Consider the following 27,016-nt stretch of genomic DNA (forward strand, 5'->3'; position numbering starts at 1 on the left):
ATATCTTTGCGCAGGTGCGGCGCCCAAAACTGCACACAGTACTCCAGCTGCGGCCTCACCAATGCCCTATACAGCTGCAGCAAGACCTCCCTACTTTTATATTCAATCCCCCTCGCTATGAAGGCCAGCATCCCATTCGCCTTCCTGACCACCTGCTGCACCTGCAAGCTGGGTTTTTGCGACTCATGCACAAGGACCCCGAGGTCCTTCTGCACCGTCGCCTGCTGCAGTTTTTCGCCCCGTAAGTAATAGTCCTTCCTACCATTCTTCCTACCAAAGTGGACCACCTCACACTTGCCAACATTAAATTCCATTTGCCCAGCCTATCTAGATCCTTCTGCAGACTCTCCACACCCTCCGCACAATTTGCCGTTCCCCCAATCTTGGTGTCATCCGCAAATTTCGACACCCTACACTCGGTTCCCTCCTCCAGATCATCTATATAAATGGTAAAAAGCTGAGGCCCCAGCACCGACCCCTGGGGCACGCCACTAGTCACCATCCGCCAATCCGAATAGCACCCGTTGACCCCCACTCTCTGCCTCCTATTTGACAACCAATCCTCTATCCACGCTAACACCCTACCCCCAACTCCATGTCCCTCGACCTTCTGCAATAACCTCTTGTGAGGTACTTTGTCAAACGCCTTCTGAAAATCTAGAAAGACCACATCCACCGGCTCTCCTCTATCCACCGCCCTAGACACATCCTCATAGAACTCCAGTAAATTTGTCAGACACAACTTCCCTTTAATGAAACCGTGCTGCGTCTGCTCTATCAAGCAATTCCCTTCAAGATGCCTCGCAATTTCCTCCTTAATGACAGATTCTAACATTTTACCTACCACAGACGTTAAACTAACCGGCCTATAATTCCCCGCCTTTTGCCTGGCACCCTTCTTAAACAACGGCGTAACATTAGCCGTTTTCCAATCATCCGGCACTTCCCCAGAATCCAGCGAAGTCTGGAAAATAACCACCAAGGCATCCACTATCACCTCTGCCATTTCTTTCAGAACCCTCGGATGCATTCCATCCGGTCCTGGGGACTTGTCCACAATCAGCCCCTCCAGTCTGTCGAGCACCGCCTCTCTAGTAACAGTAATGTCATTAAGACCATCCAGTCCCACCACCTTTCCATCGCTAACACCCGTCAAATTGTTCACGTCCTCCTCCATGAAGACAGAAACAAAGAAGTTATTCAATACCTTAGCCATATCCCCATCCCCTACCACTAGGTCCCCTTTCTCATCCTCTAAAGGACCAACATTCACCCTAGCCAGCCTCTTCCTTTTTATATATTTATAAAAACTCTTGCTATCCTTTTTTATATTAAGCGTAGCCCAGCTTCATAGTTTCTCCTACCCTTCTCTATCAACTTCTTTGTCAATCTTTGTTGACATTTAAACCTCTCCCAATCCTCTTCTCGCCCACTACTCTTAGCTACTCTAAATTCCTCCGCTTTTAATTTAACACTTTCCTTCACCTCCTTCGTTATCCACGCCTTATTACCTCTCCTCCTACTATCCTTTTTGACCATCGGAATAAATTTCTGCTGAGCACCAAGAAAGATCTCCTTAAAGATCCTCCACTGCTCCTCAACAGACCCTCCCTCCAACGCGCTCCTCCAGTCCACATTCGCCAATTCTTCTCTCATCCTACCATGCTCCCCTCTATTCAAACAAAGGACGCGTGTCCGGGAACCCACTTTCTCCTCCTCCATCTGCACCAGAAACTCCACCATACAATGATCACTCTCCCCAAGAGGATCCTTCACCACAAGGTCCCTAATTCTACCCACCTCATTACAAGAAGTTGCTACTTGTGGAGATCATTCTGATAAATCATTTCAAGATGACAACAATTGGTCAATGTAGAGTCACCAAACTAGTTCATCTTCTGTGGAAACTTTTTGGTAAAAAAATGGCCGTACCTATTTCTTACTCATGGCATAATCACTTGCTCTCATTGTTGAAATATGTGTTGTTTTGCCTTCACTTCTTGCAACTCTAGCAACTTGACATTGTTTTTCCTGGTCTTCTTTCTCTGAAGTTTCTGGAGGTAGGAATAAATCAAACATAGTTCTCAATTTTCTCTTTAAGAGTAGTAATGCAGATGACCTTTCAGTAGGCATGAGTCATTTTTCTATAAATACTAAAATGCTATTCACGTGGTAATGCATCTTGCTGTCTTAAAACTTTTAAATAATGTTTCAAGGATTTAGCTAATCCACTAGTTGATGGATAATATGGTGCAGATTTTATATGGTGAACACCATTTACTTTAAAAATAACTAGTGAACAAATATTACTAACAACCTGTTTACCAAATCTTGCAAAAAAGTCAAGTTTTTCAGTTGTTTGTTCAAATGTAGTAGATTTCATAATTTCTGGCCACTTCGAGCAGGCACCAATTATGACTAAGAAGACGTGACTCTAAATGGACCAGTAACATCCATATTCAATCGATCCTGTGGCATTTTAGGCCGTTCCCAAGGGTGTAAAGGAGACAGCAATGGTATGTTTCTTTTTTTTAAAAACAAAAAAACTGAACACTGTCCCACTTTTTTTTCAATCTGAGCACCCAGACCCAGCCACTGAAATTAACTATGTGCTATTCCTTCATTTGTATTATACAGGATGTCCTTCATATAGTTGTTCAGCGACCATCCAGACTCTCAGGAATGATCACTCTGATGCCCCACAATACTGGGACAGTAAACTCAAGTTGCCTTGACACGTTAACAAACTCAAACATGGTTTCAAATCAAGATGAAGGTGATGCATTCCAGTTATTATTCTTTTCGTATCAATTACCTTTCCCATCATAGGACCATTTCTGGTGGGTCTCTGAACTTGAGATGCTGTCACAGGCAAATGATAGATCAGTAAAAAATAAAAGAAAAACTAGGGCAGCATGGTAGCACAATATTTAGCATTGCTGTCTCACAGCACCAGGGATTTGGGTTCAATTCCAGCCTTGTGTGACTGTCTTGTGCGGCATTTGCACATTCTCCACGTGTCTGTGTGGATTTCCTCGAGGTGCATCGATTTCCTCCCACAGTCCAAAACGTGCAGGTTAGATGGATTGGCCATGCTAAAGTTGTCCTTTAGTTTACCAAGATGTGCAAGTTAGATGTATTCGCCATATAAATGTGTGGGCTTATGGGCATAGGGCCTGGTTCAGATACTCTGTCAGAGGCAATGCAGAATTGATGGGCCAAAAGCCACCTTCTGCACTGTAGGGATTCTATCACTAGTTGGCAGTATTTACATAATAGTTAAAGATAAATGTGATAATGCATCAGTATTAGCATAACATGCAGATTGACAACCTTATATCGTAGTGGTACGCAGATGAGAATCAAACTTTAGTCCCTAGTGATGAGGCATAATTTAGAGATGCCGGCATTGGACTGGGGTGAACACAGTAAGAAGTCTCACAACACCAGTGCCTTTGTTTTTATAAACTTGATGTCTGTCGATATGCACAGTTGTTGTGATGCAACAGTGCTGATCACTGTGCCACTGTGTCGCCGTTATGTGAATCGACTGCCCTTATTTCATACCTACCTGTGCTGTCATGTAGCATAACCTAAAGGATATCCAGGCTTGACCTGACAAATGGCAATTAAGGGTTGTGCTACATAAGTGTCAGACAATGACCATCTCCAAAAAGAGAGAATCTAGCCATCTCCTCTTGAATTTCAATGGCATTACCACTGCTAAATCCTCCACTATCAAATTTCTGGGGGTTATCACTGACCAGGAACCGAACTAAACAAACCATTTAAATACTGTGGCTACAAGAGCAGGTCAGAGGCTAGGCATCCTGCAGCAAGAAACTCACCTCCCAACTCCCCAAAGCCTATCAACAAGTCACAGGTTCAGGGTTGTGATTGAAATACTTCCAAGTTGCCTGAATGAATGTGGCTCCAACAACATTCAAGAAGTTGAATACCATCCAAGACAAAGCAGCCCATTTAGTTGGCACTCCATTCACAAACCTCATCACCGCTCCACAGTGGTAACTGTGTACCAACTACAAGATGTGAATGAACTCAATAAGGGTCCTTAGACAGCAATCCCCAAACCCATGGCTGCTACCACCTCGAAGGACAAGAACAAATACTCCTGAACACCAACAACTGGAGATTCACTCACCAGCATGATTTGCAAATCCATCGCTGTTCCTTCACCTTTGCTTGATGAAACTCCTGGGATTCCTTCCTTAACATCACTTTGGCTGTACCAACACTGTAGAGCACGGGTCTCCAAACTACGGCCTGCAGGCCACATCCAGCCCACAGCGGGCTGCATCCAGATCATACTTTGGAGACCATTGATGTAGAGACTGTCATGATTCAAGATAGCAGCTCACCACCATTTTGTCAGGTCAATTAGGGAGGGGCAATAAATTCTCAACTGACCAGAGACTCCCACATCCTCCAAAAATGAATGAAAGACGTACCATTATCTCCCCCTCCTTAAATGCTTATCCTTCCTGACATTCCATCATATGCCTTATAGACTCTGGAAAGGCTTTAAGGAGGCAAGAGGTGAGTTACCCGCCACAACATTCACAACCTTTAACCTGTTCTTGTAGCCATAGCATTTGAATGACTCGCCCAGTTCAGTTTCTGATCCCCCGCTCGGCTGTAGGGATTGGGGATCCATAAAATCCTGACAATGCAGAAGGAGGTCATTTGGCCCATTGAGTCTGCACTGACCACAATCCCACCAGGAACTATCCAGATAAGCATACATATTTACCCTGCTGATCTCTACACTAAGTGGTCATTTTTCATGGCCAATCTGCCTAAGCCGCACTTCTTAAACTATGGGAGGAAACTGGAGCACCAGAAGGAAAAACGCAGATGCAGGGAGAACATGCATACTCCACATAGACAGCGACCCATGCCAGGAACCTAACTTGGGCCTGTGGTGTTGTGAGGCATGATGTGGCGATGCCGGCATTGGACTTGGGTAAACACTGTAAGAAATCTCACAACACCAGGTTAAAGTCCAACAGGTTTATTTGGTAGCAAAAGCCACTAGCTTTTGGGCCTCTGACCCTTCGTCAGGTGAGTGGAGACAAATCTCACTTACTGTTCTGTCTGGAGACAATACACATCTCTTTAAGCTATGCTTAATGCTATCTCCACTCACATTGTCTGCACCATTAAGACTTGATCAGTTGTAAAAACTCGCATTCTAATCAGTATTCTGTAAACTGAGTGTGTATCTTACATACCCTGTTTGTGATCAGAACTCTCCATTCATCTGATGAAGGGTCAGAGGCCCAAAAGCTAGTGGAGTTTGCTACCAAATAAACCTGTTGGACTTTAACCTGGTGTTGTGAGACTTCTTACTGTGTTGTGAGGCGGCAGTGCTAACAACTGTGTTACCGTGCTGCTCCTTTCATTGACCTATTGATTGTAATGTCTTTGAATAGACATGGTTAGACTATCTATTATGGGAGATTGTGACTCAAATATTGTGGCACGAATGTTGTTTCTCAATTATTATTCCAAGCCTAAATGATATCCTGGACTTATGGCATATGAACACGCGCAATATCAGTATTGCAGGAGTTGTGTGTCAAGAAATATAAAGGTTCACAATGATCACTTTCTTTCAGTTCAAAAGTTGGTGGGAGAGATGTCATATCTATTAAAGAGAGACTTGTGACAAAGGCTGTAATAGCTAATAAGACAAGGTTAGATTTATTAACTGAATAATTTGTGGCAATTTGCATAGCAAAAACATAGTGAAAATTATTACGTGAATGCAAGCTTTGTTTTTTTTTGACCGTGCATTCAGAGCCAGTGAATTCTAACATGCCAAACGATAAGAACAACAAACATTGCCACCTCCAAGCCACACATATCCATAAAAATCTATCAGTCGATCCTTCAGTGTCAGTGGGTCAAAATCAGGGCTCTCCTTCCTAACAGGATCAAGAGTGTACCTACACCACATGGTCTGCTGCCATTCAAGAAGGCAGCTCATCACCATCTTCTCATAGGGCAATTATGGATGGCCTAGCCAGCAGAATCATAAACAAGTAAAGAAAATGCCCTATCAATGACATTGCTGCTGGTCACGTTGTAAGTTGTTCTACTAATATTTGTTCCTGCTTTTACTCGGCATGTAAGGTAAGAATTCCATTGTGAATTTATCGTCAATTGAAGGTCAAGAATAGTTATCAGACTATTATCACAGTAACCCTCCCCCTACTTTGGATTTATAAATAATAACCCTCCAAATCGCACACAGAAGGGCCAACATTGTGTTCAGCAGCAAACGCCAGACAAAGATGGCCATTCTTTGTGTGCTCCTCCTGACCTTGGCGCTCTTCCCTTATGGCCTCCAAGGCTGTGGTAAGTCATGCCAGTTTAAGACTTAAGAGACTGACTGGGCTGAAATCTAAAGTGGTGCAAGGCATTCAATTTTTAAATAGGGACTTGAGTTAAAATGGAAAGACAGGAAAAGATAGATCTGTTCTCCTTAGAGCAGGGACGCCTAAGAGGATGTTCATGGAGTTGTTCAGCACCATGAAAGCTATCACAGTGCAGGAGCAATGAGATTACACTGAATTTATATAACACTAATTAGACAGAAGGTGGAATATTGAGTGTAATTGTGGGTGCTACACTATAGGCAGGATGTGAATGCATTGCAGACAGAGCAGAAGAGGTTTACAAGAATAGTTCCAGGGATGAGAAACTTCAATTATGAGGATGGACTGGACATGTAAGGATGTTCTTCTTGACAAAAGAAAGGCTGAGAGGATTTCATCGAGGTTTTCAAAATCATGAGGGTGCTAGGTAGAGTAGATAGTGAGAAACTATTTCCCTTTGTAAACTGGCTCTGGAACAAGAGGGAAAGAGCTTATAATGATTTGCAAAAGAAGCAAATGTGATATGAGAAAAAAATGTTTTCAACTGACGAGTGGTTGGAGGCTGGAACGCACTATCTGAAGTGTGGTGGAGGCAGGCTCAATCGAGTCATTCAAGAGGGCATGAGATAATTATTTGAATAGAAACAATGTGCAGAGGTAAGGAGGAAGACAGGAGAATGGCAAATAGTTAAGATGCTCCTTTGAAGAGTCGGTGCAGGCATGATGGGCCAAATGGCCTCGTTCTGCATTGTAACAATCCTGTGATTCTGTGATGAAGATTGAGTAAATCAGGGTGAATTGAATAGAATGATAATAACCACTGATTAAGGTCAGTTAACAAAAGAAAGATGCAGATTGAGAGGTTTCACAGAGCGAGTTGAAGCTATCTGAGTGAAAGTACACCGATAACAGTCTCAATAGCGTCATTTGAACCCAAACCCCGGCCACTGCTCCCACCCAATCCCCTCCCTCCCAAACCAGGATAGGGTCCCCCTTGTCCTCACTTTTCACCCCACCAGTATCCGCAATCAAAGGATGCTCCTCTGCCATTTCCACCAACTCCAGCATGATGCTACTGCTCAAAACATCTTCCCCTCACTCCTCCTGTCAGCATTCTAAAGGGACTGTTCCCTCCTGCACACCCTTCGCCCATCACTCCAAAAACCTCAGGCCCTGGCGGTGTCACCTTGCCATGCAATCGTTTCAGATGAAGCAGCATTTTGAATGCATCTCTCAATCTGGTCTATTGCATTCGCTGCACGTGAAGTCAGAGGTAAAATGCAACCCAGTGAACAGGTACATTTTTGATCAATTTGTTCCATTTCCAATGCTTGTATACAAACACATTGCAGAACGGTGGACTCCAGAAGTTGAAAAGGTGGAGCAGCTTATGGCTAAAAGCCTGGATGACGATCCCGACCCTAGTGTCTTCGTCAGTCTGCGTTTGCTGAACTACACACTTGAGCAGAAATTTGTCACAATCCTGAAGAAGAACGTGATCAATAATGGTAAGAAGAGGAATATTGAACATGTCATTGAGTTCACCAGGGTGTCACAGCAAAAAAAAACATATGACTGCATACCTGTAATCACAGTGAAATATGACATTGTAACTCGTTTATGTTTACCACGGGGAGAGACTGGGGCGGGGGGTTAACACTAATGAGAGTGGTGTTGGCATAGGGTCTGTACTGAGGGAGTGCTGCACTGTCAGAGGGTCAATACTGAGGGAGTGCAGCACTGTCAGAGAGTCAGTACTGAGGGAGTGCCGCACTGTCAGAGGGTCAGTACTGAGGGAGTGCTGCACTGTCAGAGGGTCAATACTGAGGGAGTGCAGCACTGTCAGAGGGTCAGTACTGAGGGAGTGCTGCACTGTCAGAGGGTCCATTCTGAGGGAGTGCTGCGCTGTCAGAGGGTCAGTACTGAGGGAGTGCTGCACTGTCAGAGGGGCAGCACTGAGAGAGTGCTGCACTGTCAGAGGGTCAGTACTGAGGGAGCGTCACACTGTCAGAGTGTCTGTACTGGAGGAGCACTGCACTATCAAAGAGTCAGTACTAAGGGAGTGCTGCACTGTCAGAGGGTCAGTACTGAGGGAGTGCTGCGCTGTCAGAGGGTCAGTACTGAGGGAGTGCTGCACTGTCAGAGGGGCAGTACTGAGAGAGTGCTGCACTGTCAGAGGGTCAGTACTGAGGGAGTGCTGCACTGTCAGAGGGTCAGTACTGAGGGAGCGTCACACTGTCAGAGGGTCAGTACTGAGGGAGTGCCGCACTGTCAGAGGGTCAGTACTGAGGGAGTGCTGCACTGTCAGAGGGTCAGTACTGAGGGAGTGCCGCACTGTCAGAGGGTCAGTACTGAGGGAGTGCTGCACTGTCAGAGGGTCAGTACTGAGAGAGTGCTGCACTGTCAGAGGGTCAGTACTGAGGGAGTGCTGCACTGTCAGAGGGTCAGTACTGAGGGAGTGCTGCACTGTCAGAGGGTCAGTACTGAGGGAGTGCTGCACTGTCAGAGGGTCAGTAATGACTGTTTGTATTCCCATTTGGGCAAACACTTGGTGTGTGGAACGCGAGGGCTGGTTGGTCTTTAAACCCTTTCTGAATTTCGTTCATCGACACCTTGTTTATGTTTATTTTTCCTGGTCTGTTTTCTGAGCAGCCTTGGACCTGACCAGCGGGCAGCTCAGTTTGTATGTACTGGCTTTGATCGCCTCCTGTGAAAACACAATGAATGTGAAGCTTGATAATTCGGGAACGGACCGTGGTACCAACCTGGGGGAATTGCTGTCTAAGAAACTTGCCCAAGAGATCAAAAGTATTGGTAAGGAACTGGTGAGAGGTGCAGTTGGAGGAATATGGTACGAACAATGGTGATATTGGGGCCAATTGGCTCCAGGGCCCTTTTCCATCATGTATGGAATGATGTATTTGAAGTGATCGGACTGTGATCTGTCTCAAATGCCCTAGTATCACTGGCTCGCAAAAAAAAAATCAATCGCAGGTTTAAAAGTAATATTTCATCGAGCATCAATTATTCATCGTGGAGGCAAGTGCAAGATATCTATCACCATTAGGGTATATGAGTCTTTCTTAATTTCACTCTTGAAATGTTCAACTCTTGTTAGATTCTGCCCCCAAGCCCCATTGTATTCTTGTACATCTCAAACAAAATGCTTTCTCTCTTTCTGACTTCTCCATCCCCTTTCATTTTGTAAAAAAAACCTTTTATATTATCAGGAGTATAGTTGCTAATGCCACCTGGCTAATTGGAATGCTTCCAACCTCTGTCAGAGAGTATTTCTGGTCTCCATACATCTTGGGTAGCACCAATTTGGAGAACTTTGCTTGGTTCTGGTCTCCACATACCTCGGTTAATACATGTTTGCAGCACTGTGCATGGATCAAAGAACAAAGTAAATTACAGCACAGCTACAGGCCCTTCAGTCCTCCGAGCCTGGACTGACCATGCTGCCCATCTGAACTGAAACCGCCTTCTGGGAACCATATCCCTGTATTCCCATCCTATTCATGTATTTGTCAAGGCTCCCCTTAAAAGTCACTATCGTATCTGCTATCACTACTTCTCTTAGCAGCGAGTTCCAGGCACCCACCAACAAAAAACTTCCCTCGTATACCTCCTTTAAACCCTACCCCTCATACTTTAAACCTCTGCCCTCTGGTAATGAACTCTTCCAGCTTAGGAAAAAGCTATCCGTTCTCTCCATGCCCCTTGTAATCTTGTAGACTCCTATCAGGTCACCCTTCAATCTCTGTAGTTCCAGTGAGAACAAACCAAGTTTCTCCAAACTGTCCTCATAGTTAATGCCCTCCATACCAGGCAACATCCTGGCATATCTTTTCTGTACCCTCTCCAAAGCCTCCACATCCTTTTGGTAGTGTAGTGACCAGAACTGAACACTATATTCCAAGTGCGGCCGAACTAAGTTTCCATAAAACTGCAACATGACGTGCCAATTTTTAAACTCAATGCCCTGGCTGATGAAGGCATTCTTGACTACTTTCTCCACCTGTTTTGCCACTTTCAGTGACCTGTGTACCTGTACACCCAGAACCATCTGCCCATTAATACTCTTAAGAGTTCTGTAGTTTCCATACACCTTGGTTAGACAGCACTTGGAGTACTTCACACAGGTCAGGTTTTCATATTCTTTGGTTAGAACACAGTACAACCATCTTGTGCGGAGGTGTTCTCCATATACTTTGGTTAGACCACACTTGGCACAGTTCTGTTCTCCATGCACCTTGATGAGAACACATTTGGAGCACTGTGCAAAGTTTTGATCTCCATATGCAACACAAACAGAAAATGTGTGTCATCCTGACTTGAAATGTTGACTCTATTCTCTCTCCATAAATGCTGTCAGACCTGCTGATCTTTTCCAGCATTTTATGTTTTTGTTGCAGATTCCAGCATCCACAGTGTATTGCCTTTATCCATTCTCAATATACCTTGGTTAGAATACAGTTGGAGTACTGTGCACAGAATTGTCTCCACACACCTCGCTTGCACCACGAGTAACGTCTCTCTCCCTCTCACATTCCTCCTTTCTCCAGTATTTGGCTGTCAGCTTCACATTTGAGTGGTCATGTTTTACATAAGAACATAAGAAATAGGAGCAGGAGTAGGCCATCTAGCCCTTCGAGCCTGCCCCGCCATTCAATAAGATCATGGCTGATCTGTCGTGGCTCAGTTCCACATTCCTGCCCTCTCCCCATAACCCTTAGTCCCCTCGCTTATCAAAAACCCATCAACCTGCTTCTTAAAAATATTTAGCGAGGCAGCCTCCACCACTTCAACGGGCAGAGAATTCCAGAGATTCACCACCCTTTGAGTGAAGAAGTTCTTCCTCAACTCCATTCTAAACCACCCCCCCTTTATCTTGAGGCTGTGCCCCCTAGTCCTACTATCCTTTCTGAGCGGGAAGAGTCTCTCCACCTCTATCCTATCCATCGCATTCATCATCTTATATGTCTCAATGAGATCTCCCCTCATTCTTCTAAACTCTAACGAGTACAAGCCTAGTTTATTCAGCCTCTCCTCATAGCTCAACCCCCTCAACTCCGGTATCAGCCTAGTAAACCTCCTCTGCACTCCCTCCAAGGCCAAAATATCCTTGCGTAAGTGCGGTGACCAAAACTGCACACAGTACTCCAGCTGCGGCCTCACCAATGCCCTATACAGCTGCAGCAAGACCTCCCTACTTTTATATTCAAGATCCATAGTAACAATTTTAAGTTCCACTAAGGTTAATTGTTCGTGGAATGGTCAGTTCGCCTATCTGAAAGAGCCTAATCTAGAGATTTGTGAAGGTATCATAGCCTTGGTGACTGTGGGAAGGGAATTTGATGGAATGGGAACAGGAGTGGGAGATTTCACTTTATGTGGAAAATATTGGAGAGGCTGGGATCATTCTTGAGAATTAATCAAAATCATGTGGGTTTGGATGGAGCAAATAAGGAGAAAGTGTTTCAAGTGGCTGGTTGGGGAAGTCAACAGCTGGTTGCAAGTTGAAGAGGATCAGTGAATTGGGAGATGCAAAGAAACATTTTTATGTCGGTGATTGTTACAACCTGCAATGTGCTGCTTGAAAGGGCAGTGGAAGCAGATTCAAAGGCAGGCTTCAAAAGAGGAATTTGATAAATACGTTGAAAGATAGGAACTTTCAGGATTACAGGGAAAGTGCAAAGGGCAGTTGGTCTAATTGGGTAGCTTTTGCAAAGATCTGGAACAGGTCCAATGAGCTGAATAGTCCCGTGCTGTGCAATACCACTCCCCGTCATAATAAATGTGTGCTCAGGAAATTGTTGCGAGGTAATGTGCGAGGAATTATGTAGTGTGGTGTGTGAGCAGTCCATTAATGTCTTTGAGACAACATTACTCCCCTCCCATTGCTTTCTAAATCTGAAAATGGGGACCGATATGCAATAAAATTACTGTCCAGCTGCTTTCAGACTTTGTCTGCTTTGAGTGTCCAGAAGAAGATTTTTAGAGTTTTAAAATAGCCTTTATTTTTGTGCCATATGAAAAGATCTGATACTTCAACTGGTGACAAACAGAGAACTCTGACTGGAACATTACACAGAGAATTATACTCTCAGATTCAGTTACAAGTAGTTAACATATACCAACAAAAGGTTTACGTTTGCTCAGAAATTATCTTAATCCACTTACATCTAATAGTAAAGATAACATAGTGTATAACATAAGGGTATAATTGCCCAATTACAACATGTACACATCTACCTAATTATAGTAACTTCAAACAAGTGTTTTGCTTTATTTATTTACCACCTGCCAGACACAAGTGTGATATTTATATGCCTGAGCAATCCACCTCCCATGTCCACTTTTTTCTTGTAATAACAGATATTGGCAAGCTGCAACTGCACATGATTCAGTGTAAGTCTTACATGTATATTGGGTGACTGAAGCCTCCCTGGTAATTGAGAGTTATATAATCCTTAACTTTTATCTGGGTCTGCTTACAATGGAGGCATCTGTTCTGTCAAAGTTTCCGTGCGAGACATGATATAGCAACTAGCAGCTTTTGTGATTTTTAAACTGGTATGATTTCAGGAATTAACACAATTTCTCCTCCTTTTCTTGCAGAGATGTATGAGTACCCAGTCACTAACTATTACCAGGTTGGTTTGTCATTTCTTGCTCTTTGCAAACAGAGCTATCCCATCAACAAGAGAGATATCAAGACATTTGCCCAGGTTGTAATGCGAAACAGGATCTCTTACGGACCGGCATTCTCAGTGGGTGAGTAGAACATATCTGGATGGGCTGACAGATGGGAGGAGGGGAGGGGCTGGCAGGGTGAAGGGGAGTAAAAATAAGAAGAGAGCAATAGAAATGGGAGGAGAAAGAGAGAGAGTGAGGGATGGAAGGAGAGAGAGGGAGAAAGGGGGAGGGAGGGGAAGAAAGAAGGAGGGAGGGAGGGATGGACGGAAAGATAAAGAAATGAAGAGGAAGCATTGCATGGCAACAATTCAAGAAGGTGATTTATGACCTTCTTGAGGGTAACTAAGAATAGGCAATCAATGCTGGGCTAGCCAGCGATGCCCATGACCCTCAAAGGAAGAAATAGCAATTATGTGGGGACAGAGAGCGACATCAATGGAGCCATAGACAGACAGGAAGACTGTAACAAAATGTGAAAGATGCACAAACAGGAGGAGGGATGTACGACGAAGGAGAGAAGAAGAGAGAGAGAGAGACTGACATGGGGTGGGTGGAGAGACACAAGGACAAGAAGAGATCTCCCATTCTCCTCAAGAGGTGGATTGTGTGCCCTGTTAACCATTCTGTCCCATCTTCTGACACAGGATGGTGGATAGTTTAATCTCTTCCTCTTTCTAGACACCCTTTAGCCTGACAATCTTATACATCCCCTTGAGCTGCCTACCACTTTTAACCAGTCTGTCTGTCTCTCCTTCAGATACAGCTGCTATTGCAGCTCTTGCTTTTCGTTGCATGCAGCAAGACTATAAGCCAGCCGACATCATCAGGAATGCTGCAATAAAGCTGGTCATGCAGATCTTATGTGCAAAGGGCACTAGAGGGATCATTGGGAATACGTATAGCACTGGCGTCGCCATGCAGGTAAGCTGGTTAGAACTGCATAGCCAATGCAACATTTGATTCAACAGTGGAGGCAGAGGGAGAGAGAAGAGAGTGGAATAGAAGGAGACAGACAGGGCCAGAGGGAGATAGATGGTGGCGGCACAGGGAATGTTGGGAGGAGGGGTGGGCAGGAAAGGTGGATGAGGGGAACAAAGAGAAAGAAAGTGACGTGAGCAACGAGAGAGAGGGGGAGAGGTGGGGGAGGGTGGAGGGAGGGAAGGAGGGAGGGTGGAGGGAGGGAAGGAAGGGAGGAAAGAGGGAGGGAGGAAGAAGGAAGGAAGGGAGGGAGAGAGGAAGAAGGAAGGAAGGGAGGGAGAGAGGGAGGGAGGGAGGAAAGGGGGGTGGACGGTGGAAGGGAGGAACGGACAAAGGGAGGGATGTGGGCACAAAGAGAGAGGGAGAGAGAGAGAGAAAGTGATGTAGGTGATAAAGGAAAACAGGGTAGAGAGAAGCAAAGGGAGAGAGAGGGGGAGAGCAAATTGCCATAGTGATTAGCACTGCTGCCCCACAGTGCCAGGGAACAGGGCTCAATTCCGACCTTGGTTCACTGTCTGCGTGGAGTTTGCATATTCTTCTCGTGTCTGTGTGGGTTTCCTCCGGGTGCTCCAATTTCCTCCCACGGTTGAAAGATGTGTAGCTTAGGTGGATTGGCCATACTAAATTGCCCCTAAGTGTCCTAAGATATGCAGGTTCATGGGATCAGCCATGCTAAATGTATGGGGTTACAGGGTCAGTGCAGGGCAGAAAGCCTAGGTAAGATTCAGTGCAGAGTCGATGGGCCAAATGGTCTCTACTGCACTACAGGGATTCTATGATTCTATGAATCAGAGGGAGAGAATTGGAGATGATGATTCAGAAAGACAGAGCGAGAGAGACGGAGAGTTAGAAAGAGAGAGAGAGGGATGGAGAGAGACTGGGTCAGAGAAAGTGATAGAGGGCAGGATAAAGGGAGTGGGATCACAATGAAGAGAAGGAGTAAGAGAGAAGAACAAAGAGAGGGGAAAAAACTGAAATGGAGAGAGATAGAGAGCATGTGCGGTGAAGAATGTAGGCAAGGAGAGGATGGTGTAAGGACAAAGGAAGAGAAAGAGAAGTAAAAGGAGAAAGAGCAGGAACGACAGCTGAAAGAAGGAAAGTTGCTAAGGCGGATTGATGGAGCCAATGATGTACAGATGGTGGCCAGGGTGCTTGATTAAGAGAGATACAAGCAAGGTAGATGAAAACCAGTTCTGTGAATGGTGCTCCAGATGTCTGCTGACCAAGATATATGCATTCAGAAAATCTCTGTTTTTAAAATCTGTTCATCCAGAAATGAACCAAGAATTTATTTTTTACTATCTAACAGGCTAAGATCCAAAATACTTCACAATAATGTTTTTTTCATTCATTCGTGGGACATGGGAGTCACCGGCTGGCCAGCATTTATTGCCCATCCCTAGTCGTCCTGGAGAAGGTGATGGCGAACTGCCTTCTTGAATCACTGCAGTCCATGTTCTGTGGGTTGACCCACAATACCATTAGGGAGGGAATTCCAGGATTTTGACCCGACAACTGCGAAGGAAGGAACGGAGATATATTTCCAAGTCAGGATGGTGAGCAGCTTGGAGAGGAACTTGCAGGTCGTGGTATTCCCATTTATCTGCTGCCTCTGTCCTTCTAGATAGTGCGGATAAAAGAAAGTTGACAACTGAGGATAGAATGACGGAACTATTTGAACTGGGGTTGATGAAAAGGCTGGAAGTAGATGAATGTTGAGATATTACTAGTTCGAAATGGACGATGTTAAATACAGCATATTGTAGGAGATGGTGGAGTCTACAGAGGTGGGGTGGAATGTAGTGTTGATGGAGGTTACAGAGGTAGAAAGGATTAGTAGGGACAGTGGAGGTTACAGATACAGGGAAGGTTGTAGTGGCTGGAGGAGGTTATAGAGATAGGGAGGGTTTTACTGGCTGGAGTACGATACAGAAGTAGGAAGGGTTGTTGGGGCTGAAGGAATTTGCAGTTATAGGGAGGGTTGTAGAGGCTGGGGTAGGTTACAGATCTGGCCAGTGGTTTTGAGGCTGGAAGAAGTTACAGAGAAAGGAAGTGTTTTATGGGCTGGAGGGGGTTACAGAGATAGGACGCATCACAGAGGCTGGATCTGGTTACAGAGATAAGGAGAGTTGTTGGGGCAGGAAGAGGCGAGAGAGATAGGAAGGGTTGTAGGGTCTGGATGAGGTTACAGAGATAGGGAAGGTTTTATTGACTCAAGTAGGATACAGAGATAGGGAGGGTTGTTGGGGATGAAAGAATTTGCAGTGATAAGGAGGGTTATAGAGGCTGAAATAGGCCACAGAAATAGTGAGGCGTTTTGGGACCAAGAAGAGTTACTGAGATAGGGGGTGTTTGATGTGCTGGAGGAGTTTACAGACATAAAACCGCATTACACATGACTCCCTTGTCGAAATGTATCTGACTCAACCTTGAATACATTCACTGCCCCAACCCCCACTGCTACCTGGGAAAGACAATTCTACTCTCTCAAACAAAAAGACACCTCCTCATCTGTGAATTGATGGGAGGCCCCTTTTTTTTAATTTTGTCTCCTAGTTTTAATCTCTCCACCAGCTCCACCAGTGGGAAACTCCTCTTAGCACCTGCTCTGTCGAACCCTTTCATGTTTTAATCAGATGACCTCTCATTTCTTCTAACAACTCCAGTGGGTATAGGCAAATCTGCTTATCGCAGGGTCCACTGAACCACTGCTGAGCTGTTTCTAATGCAATTTCATTCTTTCCTATGTAAGGAGACCACACGTGTGCACTGTATCAGGTCACCAATCCCTTGCATTTACTGGAGAGAAATACTCCCGCTTTTAACTCCCATGCTGCTCAAAATCAATGCAAACACTTGTCTGATAATCACTCACTGCATCTGGATAATTAGGTCTCAGAGTTAAAAAGACACATGTATGATCTTCAGTTCCCAGTGATGGGAACGTGAAATCAGCAGCAATCACCATCTCAATGCTGAGTTTTGATCATTTCTCTCCCACTGGAGTCAATGAAAGGTTGGAAAATTCTCAGTTGCGCTTGAAAAATGGACATTTATGACCCCACTTTTTGCCAAGTTGAAGGAACTTTGTGTTCCTAGTGTTCAGGCAATAGGGATGTCATCATCGTTTGACGCGAAGAGTCTGAGCAACAGCATGTGTAACAGGGTGCTGACTGCTCTACCCATCTCTCGTCTTCTCTTCCACACAGGCTCTCATTGCCAATCAACAACTCGTTCCCTTCCAAGTGTGGAACTGTTCAAACACTCTGCAGGAGGTCTTGGCGGAGATCAGTGCAGGATCTTTCATGAATCCAGTAATGGCCTCTCAAGCCTTACCCCCTACACAGGGCAAGACATACCTGGATGTGAACTCCTTGTCGTGTAATTGGGCTGTGGGTAAGTTGACTACACAACCAGTTGGACTGTTTACCACAGAACAATGAATTCTAATGAGTCTGAATCTCTCCTTCAATAGAAAGTCAGCAAGTTAAGTGCTTAGGTCCCCAGGAATTGTAACTTTACGTTCTCGGTTAACATTGTAAGAAGTCTCACAACATCAGGTTAAAGTCCAACAGATTTATTTGGTAGCACGAGCTTTTGGAGCATTTCCTCTTCATCAAGTGACTCCTGACATTGCACAGGTTAGCATTGCACAGATAAATAATATTGAGAGAGGGCCAATGGTGTGAGAGTGCTGCACTAGCAGATGGTCAGCGTTGAGTACTGAACAATTGATGGGGTTGTACTGAAGGAAGGCTGCACTGTCAGACGGTCGGTAGTGAAGGAATGCCAGCCTTTTGGAGAGTCAGTACTGAGCAGATTCTGCACAGTCAATGGGGAAACACTGAAGAAGCACTGTCAAAGTGACAGAGTGCCATATTGTTGGAGAGTCAGTACTGAAATGGTGCTGTAATGTCGATGGAGCAGTACTGAAGAAGTGCTACACGGTCAAAGGCATGGATCTGAGGAGATGCTGTACTCCCGGAGGGAAAGTACAGAGGGAGTATTGCACCATCGAAGTCCAGTACCGAGAGATCATTCAAACTTTATTGGCCGGTACTAAAAGAGTTCTGCACTGTCAGATGAACTGGGCTGCCAGAGTACTGCAATGTCAGGGAGTTGTATTGAGAGATCACTCACTGACCTGGGGGAGATACTCAGGGAAGGATGTATTATTTGTGGCTCAGCACTGAGGGAGGAACACGCTGTCAAAGAGTCTAATGGACATGGTTAGACTTCCTCTTTTTGGAGTGGTCTTCATCTCACACTTGTGTGGCACAATCGATACTTATCAATCATTAGCCAAATTAATAGGCTAGAGGAAGTTATAGAATAGGGAGGATTTTAGGGGCTGGGGGAAGTTGCAGAGACAGAGGGTTGTAGGTGTTGGAGGAGCTTACAGAGATGGGATGGTTGTTGAGACTACAACAACCTGAAGAACAGGAAGTTACAGAAATGGGAGGACTTGAGGAAGGTGGAGGAGGTTACGGAAATGGGGAGGGAGGCCATCAACAGCGAGACATTGTCCCTGACAGCAGCACCACTCTCCAAACAGCAAAAGTGTTTTCCCGACAGCTACAATATCCCATCAACAACAACAGCATCCTCTGAACCATTCCCCCAACAACAAAACTATTCCACCAACAACAGCTCCATTCCCCAGCAGCATCACAATTCCCTGAATTGAATACTTGTTCAGCCTTGCCAAAAACCCCATGCCTTCCAAAGAGAAAACCCATTCTCATCCTGCCTTCAACTTGAAATCCCATTCCCAACAGAATATCCAACTCTCAAAAAAAACATATTCTCCCCGAATACAAACTGCATTCCACCATCAGAAGCTCAATTTCCCAAACTGAAACCATATCTCCCCAATAGATACCCAATTACAAAAAAGAAACCCATTCTTCAACCCTGTTTCCCCAACTGAATCTCCCATTCTCAACATAAACTATTGTAAGGAAACAAATATTATTTCAAGAAGTTTATTTGTATTCATGTGGGCTGGGCATAACCCATCACTTTACATTTCAGCTGAGTTTATATTTCTGCAGTTGGATGTTGTGTTGGGAATTTTATCTTAGCTTCATTTCAAAAATGGGCGGCACAGTAGCTCAGTGGAGCTCAGTGGTTAGCACTACTGCTTCACAGCTCCAGGGTCCTGGGTTCGATTCCCGGCTTGGGTCACTGTCTGTGTGGAGTTTGCACATTCTCCTCATGTCTGCGTGGGTTTCCTCCAGGTACTACAGTTTCTTCCCACAGTCCAAAGATGTGTGGATTAGATTCATTGGCCAAGTTAAGAAATTGCCCCTTAGTGTCCAGGGATGCGTCGGTCAGAGGGATTAATGGGTATAATATGTAGGGATATGGGGGTAGGGCCTGGGTGGGATTGTGTTCGGTGCAGACTCGATGGGCTGTAGGGCCTCTTTCTGCACTGTAAGGTTCTATGATTCTATGGAAATGTGCCTGCATTTTAATGAGGAGTTTATGACTCTAAAACAAGCAAAGACAACTGGGCCGCTGCATAGCAACCAGAGGTCCAAAGCAGAATTTGAGTTCAGTTGAAATAATCATCGAATCATCATAGAATCCCTACAGTGCAAAAGGAGGCCATTGAGCCTGTACCAACCACAATCCCACTGAAGCCCTATTCCCATAACCTCACACCTTTAGTGGAAAGTGGAACTGATCCACTTCAGATCAGCCATGATCTTATTGAATGGCGGGGCAGGCTCGAAGGGCTAGATGGCCTACTCCTGCTTCTATTTCTTATGTTCTTTAACCTGCTGATCCCCTGACAGTAGAGTCAATTTAGCATGGAAAATCAACCTAAACTGAACATCTTTGGACTGTGGGAGGAAACAGGAGCACTCAAAGGAGACTAATGCAGACAACGGGAACAAAGTGCAAACTCCACCCAGGCAGTCACCTGAGGCTAGAATTGAACCTGGGACATTGTCATGGCAAGGCAGCAGGGCTAACCACTGTGCCACCATGCCACTGTGTAACCTAGAAGTAAGGCACATTCCACAACAATAGCTAGAATAAGCAGTACAATGTAGAGACTGAAGCAATGCCTTATACCAAAGAACAGAAAGTCACTAAAACCATAGAGTAGGGTAAAACAAATCTAATATGAATTTCCATTCAATGAAATAAAGAACAAGAATCTGGAAAGAAGGGTCTCTATAGTGGAGTCAAGACTGAGGAGTGAAGAGAGACTCCAAACAAGCAAAGTTTCAGGAAACAGACAAAAAGTTAAGTGAGTATGTAGAAAGCCAGGTATCCAAGCAGCTGAGAAGATTGGTGAATTCTTACTTTTGCCCTATGAAGCTGTGGTATTCTGTTGGCAAAGCTAAGTATCTGAGAAATTGTGTGGAAGACGAAGCTTGAATGTACATGCTGCTCCAGTGAAAAGGAATACTAAAAGGAGAGGGTGAAGTCTTGGAGATGGGTCCTTGCTGAATATAACCATGAAAAGGCATTGTTGAGAGGAAGATTCCAAGGTTGTTATTCAAAGGTGGAGATTGAAATGCCTCATGTGGAACACAATGATTCATTGACCTTTTGGCTCACAGTGTGACAAGCAATTGGGAAGAATTGATGAAATATCCATAGGACCTGTTTGAGTGACAGTGCCCACTTGGTTTCAAAATGTGATCTGTTTGACCACAGGGCACTTGTTGGTTTACCTGGATTGTGTATTTACTGTGAACAGTAGAGTAATTTGTAAAATCTACAAATCTGTATATATTGTATACTTGCAGTGAAGAAGCGGTGTAATATAAATTATTTCTTGTTTTTCTTATTCTGATTCACCCAATGGACTTCAGTTGGGATTTTTACATCATATTCCCCACAGTGGCAATCCCATTCAAAACAGAAAAAAAATTCTCCCTAATGGTGTGTTAATTTATCTGTTCCACCAGCAACAAATACTGCAGTGGGTGGAATCAGAAACGTTAGTCCTGGAAAAGATGTAGAAAGACAATCACAGAAAGTGACTACAAGACACAGACAGACAGATAGAGTGAGACAGAGAGCGAAAAAGACACAGAAATAAAAAGATAGAAGGAAAGATGGAGAGAAAGCCAGACGGAAAGATAGACAGATAGATAGTCAGACAGACGGAAAGATAGATAGACAGACGGAAAGATGGATAGACAGACGGAAAGATAGATTGATAGATAGACAGACAGACAAACAGATGGCAGGACGGACGGACAGACAGACAGAGCGAGAGAGAGAAGCAAAGATCCAGAGATAGAGAAGAGAGAAATACTGCCAGAGAATGGCAGAAACAGAAAGAAGCATCTGGAGGATTAATTTCTAGTCTCTGTAAATTTGCAGACATTTTACTTGACTGAAGCCATGCTCAAAGAGAAATGTTCATTCAATGTTTAAAAGTTCAGAAGTCCATCAGTTTGAAGAAAAGTGCAGCCTGAGTTGAATGCATTATCTGGAATGATTGTCATTCTGATTGTCTCTGCATGATTCATCCTCACGTGTCCATGTTGTGCACTCACTCAGATTCACCAAGGTCAAAACATCCCCAGGCGCCTTTATCAGCTGCATCGGAGGCATTGTTGGAAGTAAGAAAGAGCAGTTCTTGAATGCGACAGTTCCACTTCCTGTGGGTAAGAAACACAGAAAAAACACTCATTTATTGAGTCTATCTACAGATCAGGATGTCCTGAAACAGTCCAGAGCCAAAGAAGATTTTAATTGAACTGTAGCAATGTTGACCTGATGACACCCTTGTGTTCATAGCAAGTTCTAATGTATTGAATGGTCAGATCAATTATTTTAGTGGTGTTGCTGAGGGATACATCTGAGTCAAGACAGCGTTATGAACATCCTCCCATCACTATTCTCCTCCAACAGTGCAACAATATCCCTCCAGAGTTTATTTCATCTCTCCTTTAATACTGGCAATCCAACAGTGCATCACTCCTTAAGTATCAATACAGTGCTCCCTCAGTAGTGTCCCGCTGCCAGTGCTGCACTCCTTCAGAACTTAACCCCTGATAGTGCAGCACTCTCTCAGTGCTACCTATTGACAGTCTAGCACTCCCATAGCACAGATCCTGACAGTGCACCTGTTCCTCAGTACTGACTCTTCAACAATGCAATGCTCCCTCAGTGTTGACCCTCTTACATGCTAGAACTTACTCAGTACTGACTCTCTGCCTGTGCAACTTTCTCAGTGTTGAACTCCCCCATTATTCTCAGCTTAAAATGTCATGAAAACTTATTAGTTGCCTCTCAGCCTCCAACAGAATGCAAAGTGAATGGCTTCCTTCTTGTTTTCTCCTAGGTGTTGCAGAGTATGATTCTTCTAATGGCGAAACCATTATCGCAAGACTCACAAAATACTCAAGCAAGAAGTCAGCTATTAATAGGGAACTTAACTATCACTGAAAGCAGAGACACAGTGTCAATAAGAGAGGAGATTTTCACTTTCGGATCTGAAGAAACAGTATAAAACAAAATGCAGAATGAAGCCAGAGAAATTATGAAATTTGACCTATTCTTGCCTCTCTGTGGGACAAATTTCATGCAATAAATTGTATCAAAGCATTGACATTCCTTGATCACAAATATGTATGTCACCGTCACATGACAAAAACCTTACCAAGTCTTTATCACACCAAAGGAGAAAAGATAATCTATTTGATCCATGTCCATCCTCCACGTGAAGACACAAGCACAAATGAATGTTAACAGGAATGGTGATCGGATGGTGTTGAAATTGACAATACCATAGATGGTATGAATGTGGACAGATCGTACCACTTAAAGACAAGGACAAGAATATATTCTCCATCCCTGGTCTCAATAAGTTCCATTTTCCATCTCTATCTCCCTCGTCTAACTAGCTGGCTCCACTCCTATACATCCCATCCCCGCCCCGCTGCCCAACAGAAGGCTGGGATGAAAGCGCTGTATCTGAATGCACGAAGCATTCGGAATAAAGTGGATGAGCTGGTGGCGCAGATCAACACAAATGGATATGATCTGGTGGCCATTACAGAGACGTGGCTGCAAGGTGACAGGGACTGGGAGCTGAATGTCCAAGGGTATCAAGTATTTAGGAAGGATAGGCAGGAGGAAAGAGGGGGGGGCGTAGCTCTGCTGATTAAGGATAGCATCAAGGTGGTAGCAAGGGATGATATTGGAGCCAAGGAGCAGAACGTGGAATCGTTGTGGGTGGAGATTAGGAACAGCAAAGGGAGGAAGACGCTGGTGAGTGTCGTCTATAGGCCCCCGAATAATGATCTGGAGGTGGGGCGGGCTGTTAATGCGCAAATAAGTGCAGCGTGCAGGAATGGGACGGCCGTAGTTATGGGGGATTTCAATCTGCGTATTGATTGGTCGACCCATGTTGGACACGGTGGGTTCGAGGAGGAGTTCTTGGAATGCTGCCGGGATAATTTCCTTGAACAGTGTGTGTTGGAGCCGACGAGGGAGCGAGCTATCTTGGATCTGGTGCTATGTAATGAGGCGGGTAGAATTAGGGACCTTGCGGTGAAGGATCCTCTTGGAGAGAGTGATCATTGTATGGTGGAGTTTCTGGTGCAGATGGAGGAGGAGAAAGTGGGTTCCCGGACACGCGTCCTTTGTTTGAATAGAGGGGAGTATGGTAGGATGAGAGAAGAATTGGCGAATGTGGACTGGGGGAGTGCATTGGAGGGAGGGTCTGCTGAGGAGCAGTGGAGGATCTTTAAGGAGATCTTTCTTGGTGCTCAGCAGAAATTTATTCCGATGGTCAAAAAGGACTGTAGGAGGAGAGGTAATAAGCCGTGGATAACGAAGGAGGTGAAGGAAAGTGTTAAATTAAAAGCAGAGGAATTTAGAGTAGCTAAGAGTAGTGGGCGAGAAGAGGATTGGGAGAGGTTTAAATGTCAACAAAGATTGACAAAGAAGCTGATAAAGGAGGGTAGGAGAAACTATGAAGCTGGGCTAGCGCTTAATATAAAAAAGGATAGCAAGAGTTTTTATAAATATATAAAAAGGAAGAGGCTGGCTAGGGTGAACGTTGGTCCATTAGAGGATGAGAAAGGGGACCTAGTGGTAGGGGATGGGGATATGGCTAAGGTATTGAATAACTTTTTTGTTTCTGTCTTCACGGAGGAGGACGTGAATAATTTGCCGGGTGTTAGCGATGGAAAGGTGGTAGGACTGGAGGGTCTTAATGACATTACTGTTACTAGAGAGGCGGTGCTCGACAGACTGGAGGGGCTGATTGTGGACAAGTCCCCAGGACCGGATGGAATGCATCCGAGGGTTCTGAAAGAAATGGCGGAGGTTATAGTGGATGCATTGGTGGTTATTTTCCAGACGTCGCTGGATTCCGGGGAAGTGCCGGAAGATTGGAAAATGGCTAATGTTACGCCGTTGTTTAAGAAGGGTGCCAGGCAAAAGGCGGGGAATTATAGGCCAGTTAGTTTAACGTCTGTGGTAGGTAAAATGTTAGAATCTGTCATTAAGGAGGAAATTGCGAGGCATCTTGAAGGGAATTGCTTGATAGAGCAGACGCAGCACGGTTTCATGAAAGGGAAGTCGTGTCTGACAAATTTACTGGAGTTCTATGAGGAGGTGTCTAGGGCAGTGGATAGAGGAGAGCCGGTGGATGTGGTCTTTCTAGATTTTCAGAAGGCGTTTGACAAAGTGCCTCGCAAGAGGTTATTGCAGAAGGTCGAGGGACATGGAGTTGGGGGTAGGGTGTTAGCGTGGATAGAGGATTGGTTGTCAAATAGGAGGCAGAGAGTGGGGGTCAACGGGTGCTATTCGGATTGGCGGATGGTGACTAGTGGAGTGCCCCAGGGGTCGGTGCTGGGGCCTCAGCTTTTTACCATTTATATAGATGATCTGGAGGAGGGAACCGAGTGTAGGGTGTCGAAATTTGCGGATGACACCAAGATTGGGGGAACGGCAAATTGTGCGGAGGGTGTGGAGAGTCTGCAGAAGGATCTAGATAGGCTGGGCGAATGGGCCAGGAAATGGCAAATGGAATTTAATGTTGGCAAGTGTGAGGTGGTCCACTTTGGTAGGAAGAATGGTAGGAAGGACTATTACTTACGGGGCGAAAAACTGCAGCAGGCGACGGTGCAGAGGGACCTCGGGGTCCTTGTGCATGAGTCGCAAAAACCCAGCTTGCAGGTGCAGCAGGTGGTCAGGAAGGCGAATGGGATGCTGGCCTTCATAGCGAAGGGGATTGAATATAAAAGTAGGGAGGTCTTGCTGCAGCTGTATAGGGCATTGGTGAGGCCGCAGCTGGAGTACTGTGTGCAGTTTTGGGCGCCGCACCTGCACAAAGATATTTTGGCCTTGGAGGGAGTGCAGAGGAGGTTTACTAGGCTGATACCGGAGTTGAGGGGGTTGAACTATGAGGAGAGGCTGAATAAACTAGGCTTGTACTCATTGGAGTTTAGAAGAATGAGGGGAGATCTCATTGAGACGTATAAGATGATGAATGGGATGGATAGGATAGAGGTGGAGAGACTCTTCCCACTGAAAAAAGACAGTAGGACTAGGGGGCACAGCCTCAAGATAAAGGGGGGGGCGTTTTAGAACGGAGTTGAGGAGGAACTTCTTCACTCAAAGGGTGGTGAATCTCTGGAATTCTCTACCCATTGACGTGGTGGAGGCTGCCTCGCTAAATATTTTGAAGAAGCGGGTTGATGGGTTTTTGATAAGAGAGGGGATTAAGGGTTATGGGGAGAGGGCCGGAAAGTGGAACTGAGCCACGACAGATCAGCCATGATCTTATTGAATGGCGGGGCAGGCTCGAAGGGCCAGATGGCCTACTCCTGCTCCTATTTCTTATGTTCTTATGTTCTTATGTAACACACAATGTATTGCATTTTATTATAATAATTGTAAAATCTATCAGGTGACAGTTGATATGGAAATGGCAGAATAGAAATTGGGGATAGAGAGTGAAACTGCTTTGCAGAGTGAACGGTTCTTGTCGTTGGTCAATTTTGGGAACAGAACTTTATATTCGAATAGTTTCCAAGTCCCTCGCATAACTGAACTGGCGCCTTTGGGGTGATGTGGAGATGCTGGCATTGGACTGGGGTCAGCACAGTAAGAAGTCTCTTAAAACCAGGTTCAAGTCCAATAGGTTTATTTGGTAGCATAAGCTTTCGAAGTGTGTCGCTCCCTGAAGAAGACCGCTCACCTGAAGAAGGAACGACACTCCAAAATCTTGTGCCACCAAACAAAACTGTTGGTGTTTAACCTGGTGTTGTGAGACTTATTACTGTGCCTTTGGGGTGGGCAGACTGTGGCTGTTGTTGTTTTTCCTCCTGACCACAGGCGCTGCTCTAACTCTCCTCCTGTGCTCCTCTCCCTTCAGTGCTCCTGGAGTCACTTCTTGTCTGTTTGCAGCACCGCCATTCCTCATTGTCAAATGTCAGGTGAAGCTGCTCTCCTAGGGAGCAGCGCAGCATGTGTCACTGATAGGGGTCTGTCTCAATCGCATTGCATTATGGGAGCTGAAAGCGCCATTTCTCTGCCACCAAATATGCACCTGAAATTCTCACATCGTTAATTCAGGCCTCCTTCCACACTTTGCGCTTTCCCTCCCCACCCCCCACACACCCACACAAACACATGTTCTTCAATTCAATCCTCTGAATGGTCAGGGCTGGGGCTCCTGGCCTTCATTTGATTTCCAGGTCAGTTAACCTATAGGAGGTTTTTTACATAAAGTCATTTTTGTTCATCTTTTTGTATAGAATACTAAATTGAACTCATTATAGAAGAATCATAGCACCCCAACAGTGCAAGAGGAAGTCATTCAGTCCATCAAGCTTTTGCACCAACATCAATCTCACCTGGGCCTATCTCCACAACCCCATGTATTTACCCTGCTAACCCCCAAGACTAAGGGGCAATTCAGCATGGCCAATCAACCTAACCCACGC

The 27,016-nt window shown here is 45.0% G+C and overlaps 1 protein-coding gene across 1 annotated transcript; it reads left to right on the forward strand.

Annotated features, from left to right (window-relative positions):
• The first annotated feature begins 6,255 nt into the window (after positions 1–6,255).
• LOC145353706 (transcobalamin-1-like) lies at positions 6,256–22,645 on the forward strand. The gene is made up of 9 exons (XM_080204473.1): positions 6,256–6,381; positions 7,754–7,909; positions 9,054–9,215; positions 13,026–13,181; positions 13,861–14,024; positions 17,291–17,477; positions 20,757–20,763; positions 21,612–21,718; positions 22,399–22,645. Exons 1-9 carry the CDS (start codon positions 6,318–6,320, stop codon positions 22,500–22,502), a joined length of 1,107 nt encoding a protein of 368 aa, XP_080060599.1. The 5' UTR covers positions 6,256–6,317; the 3' UTR covers positions 22,503–22,645.
• Positions 22,646–27,016: the final 4,371 nt, after the last annotated feature.

The sequence above is a fragment of the Carcharhinus amblyrhynchos genome, chromosome 16, assembly GCF_965287045.1.
Source record: "Carcharhinus amblyrhynchos chromosome 16, sCarAmb.v2.hapA, whole genome shotgun sequence".
Taxonomy (NCBI): Eukaryota; Metazoa; Chordata; class Chondrichthyes; order Carcharhiniformes; family Carcharhinidae; genus Carcharhinus; species Carcharhinus amblyrhynchos.

Bases quoted from the DNA above. Each gene is read 5' to 3' on its own strand.
- LOC145353706 (XM_080204473.1), top strand. From the start codon at position 6,318: ATGGCCATTCTTTGTGTGCTCCTCCTGACCTTGGCGCTCTTCCCTTAT. The intron at 9,216-13,025 runs GTAAGGAACTGG...CTTTTCTTGCAG, and splicing joins CCAAGAGATCAAAAGTATTG to AGATGTATGAGTACCCAGTC. The intron at 13,182-13,860 runs GTGAGTAGAACA...TCTCTCCTTCAG, and splicing joins CGGACCGGCATTCTCAGTGG to ATACAGCTGCTATTGCAGCT.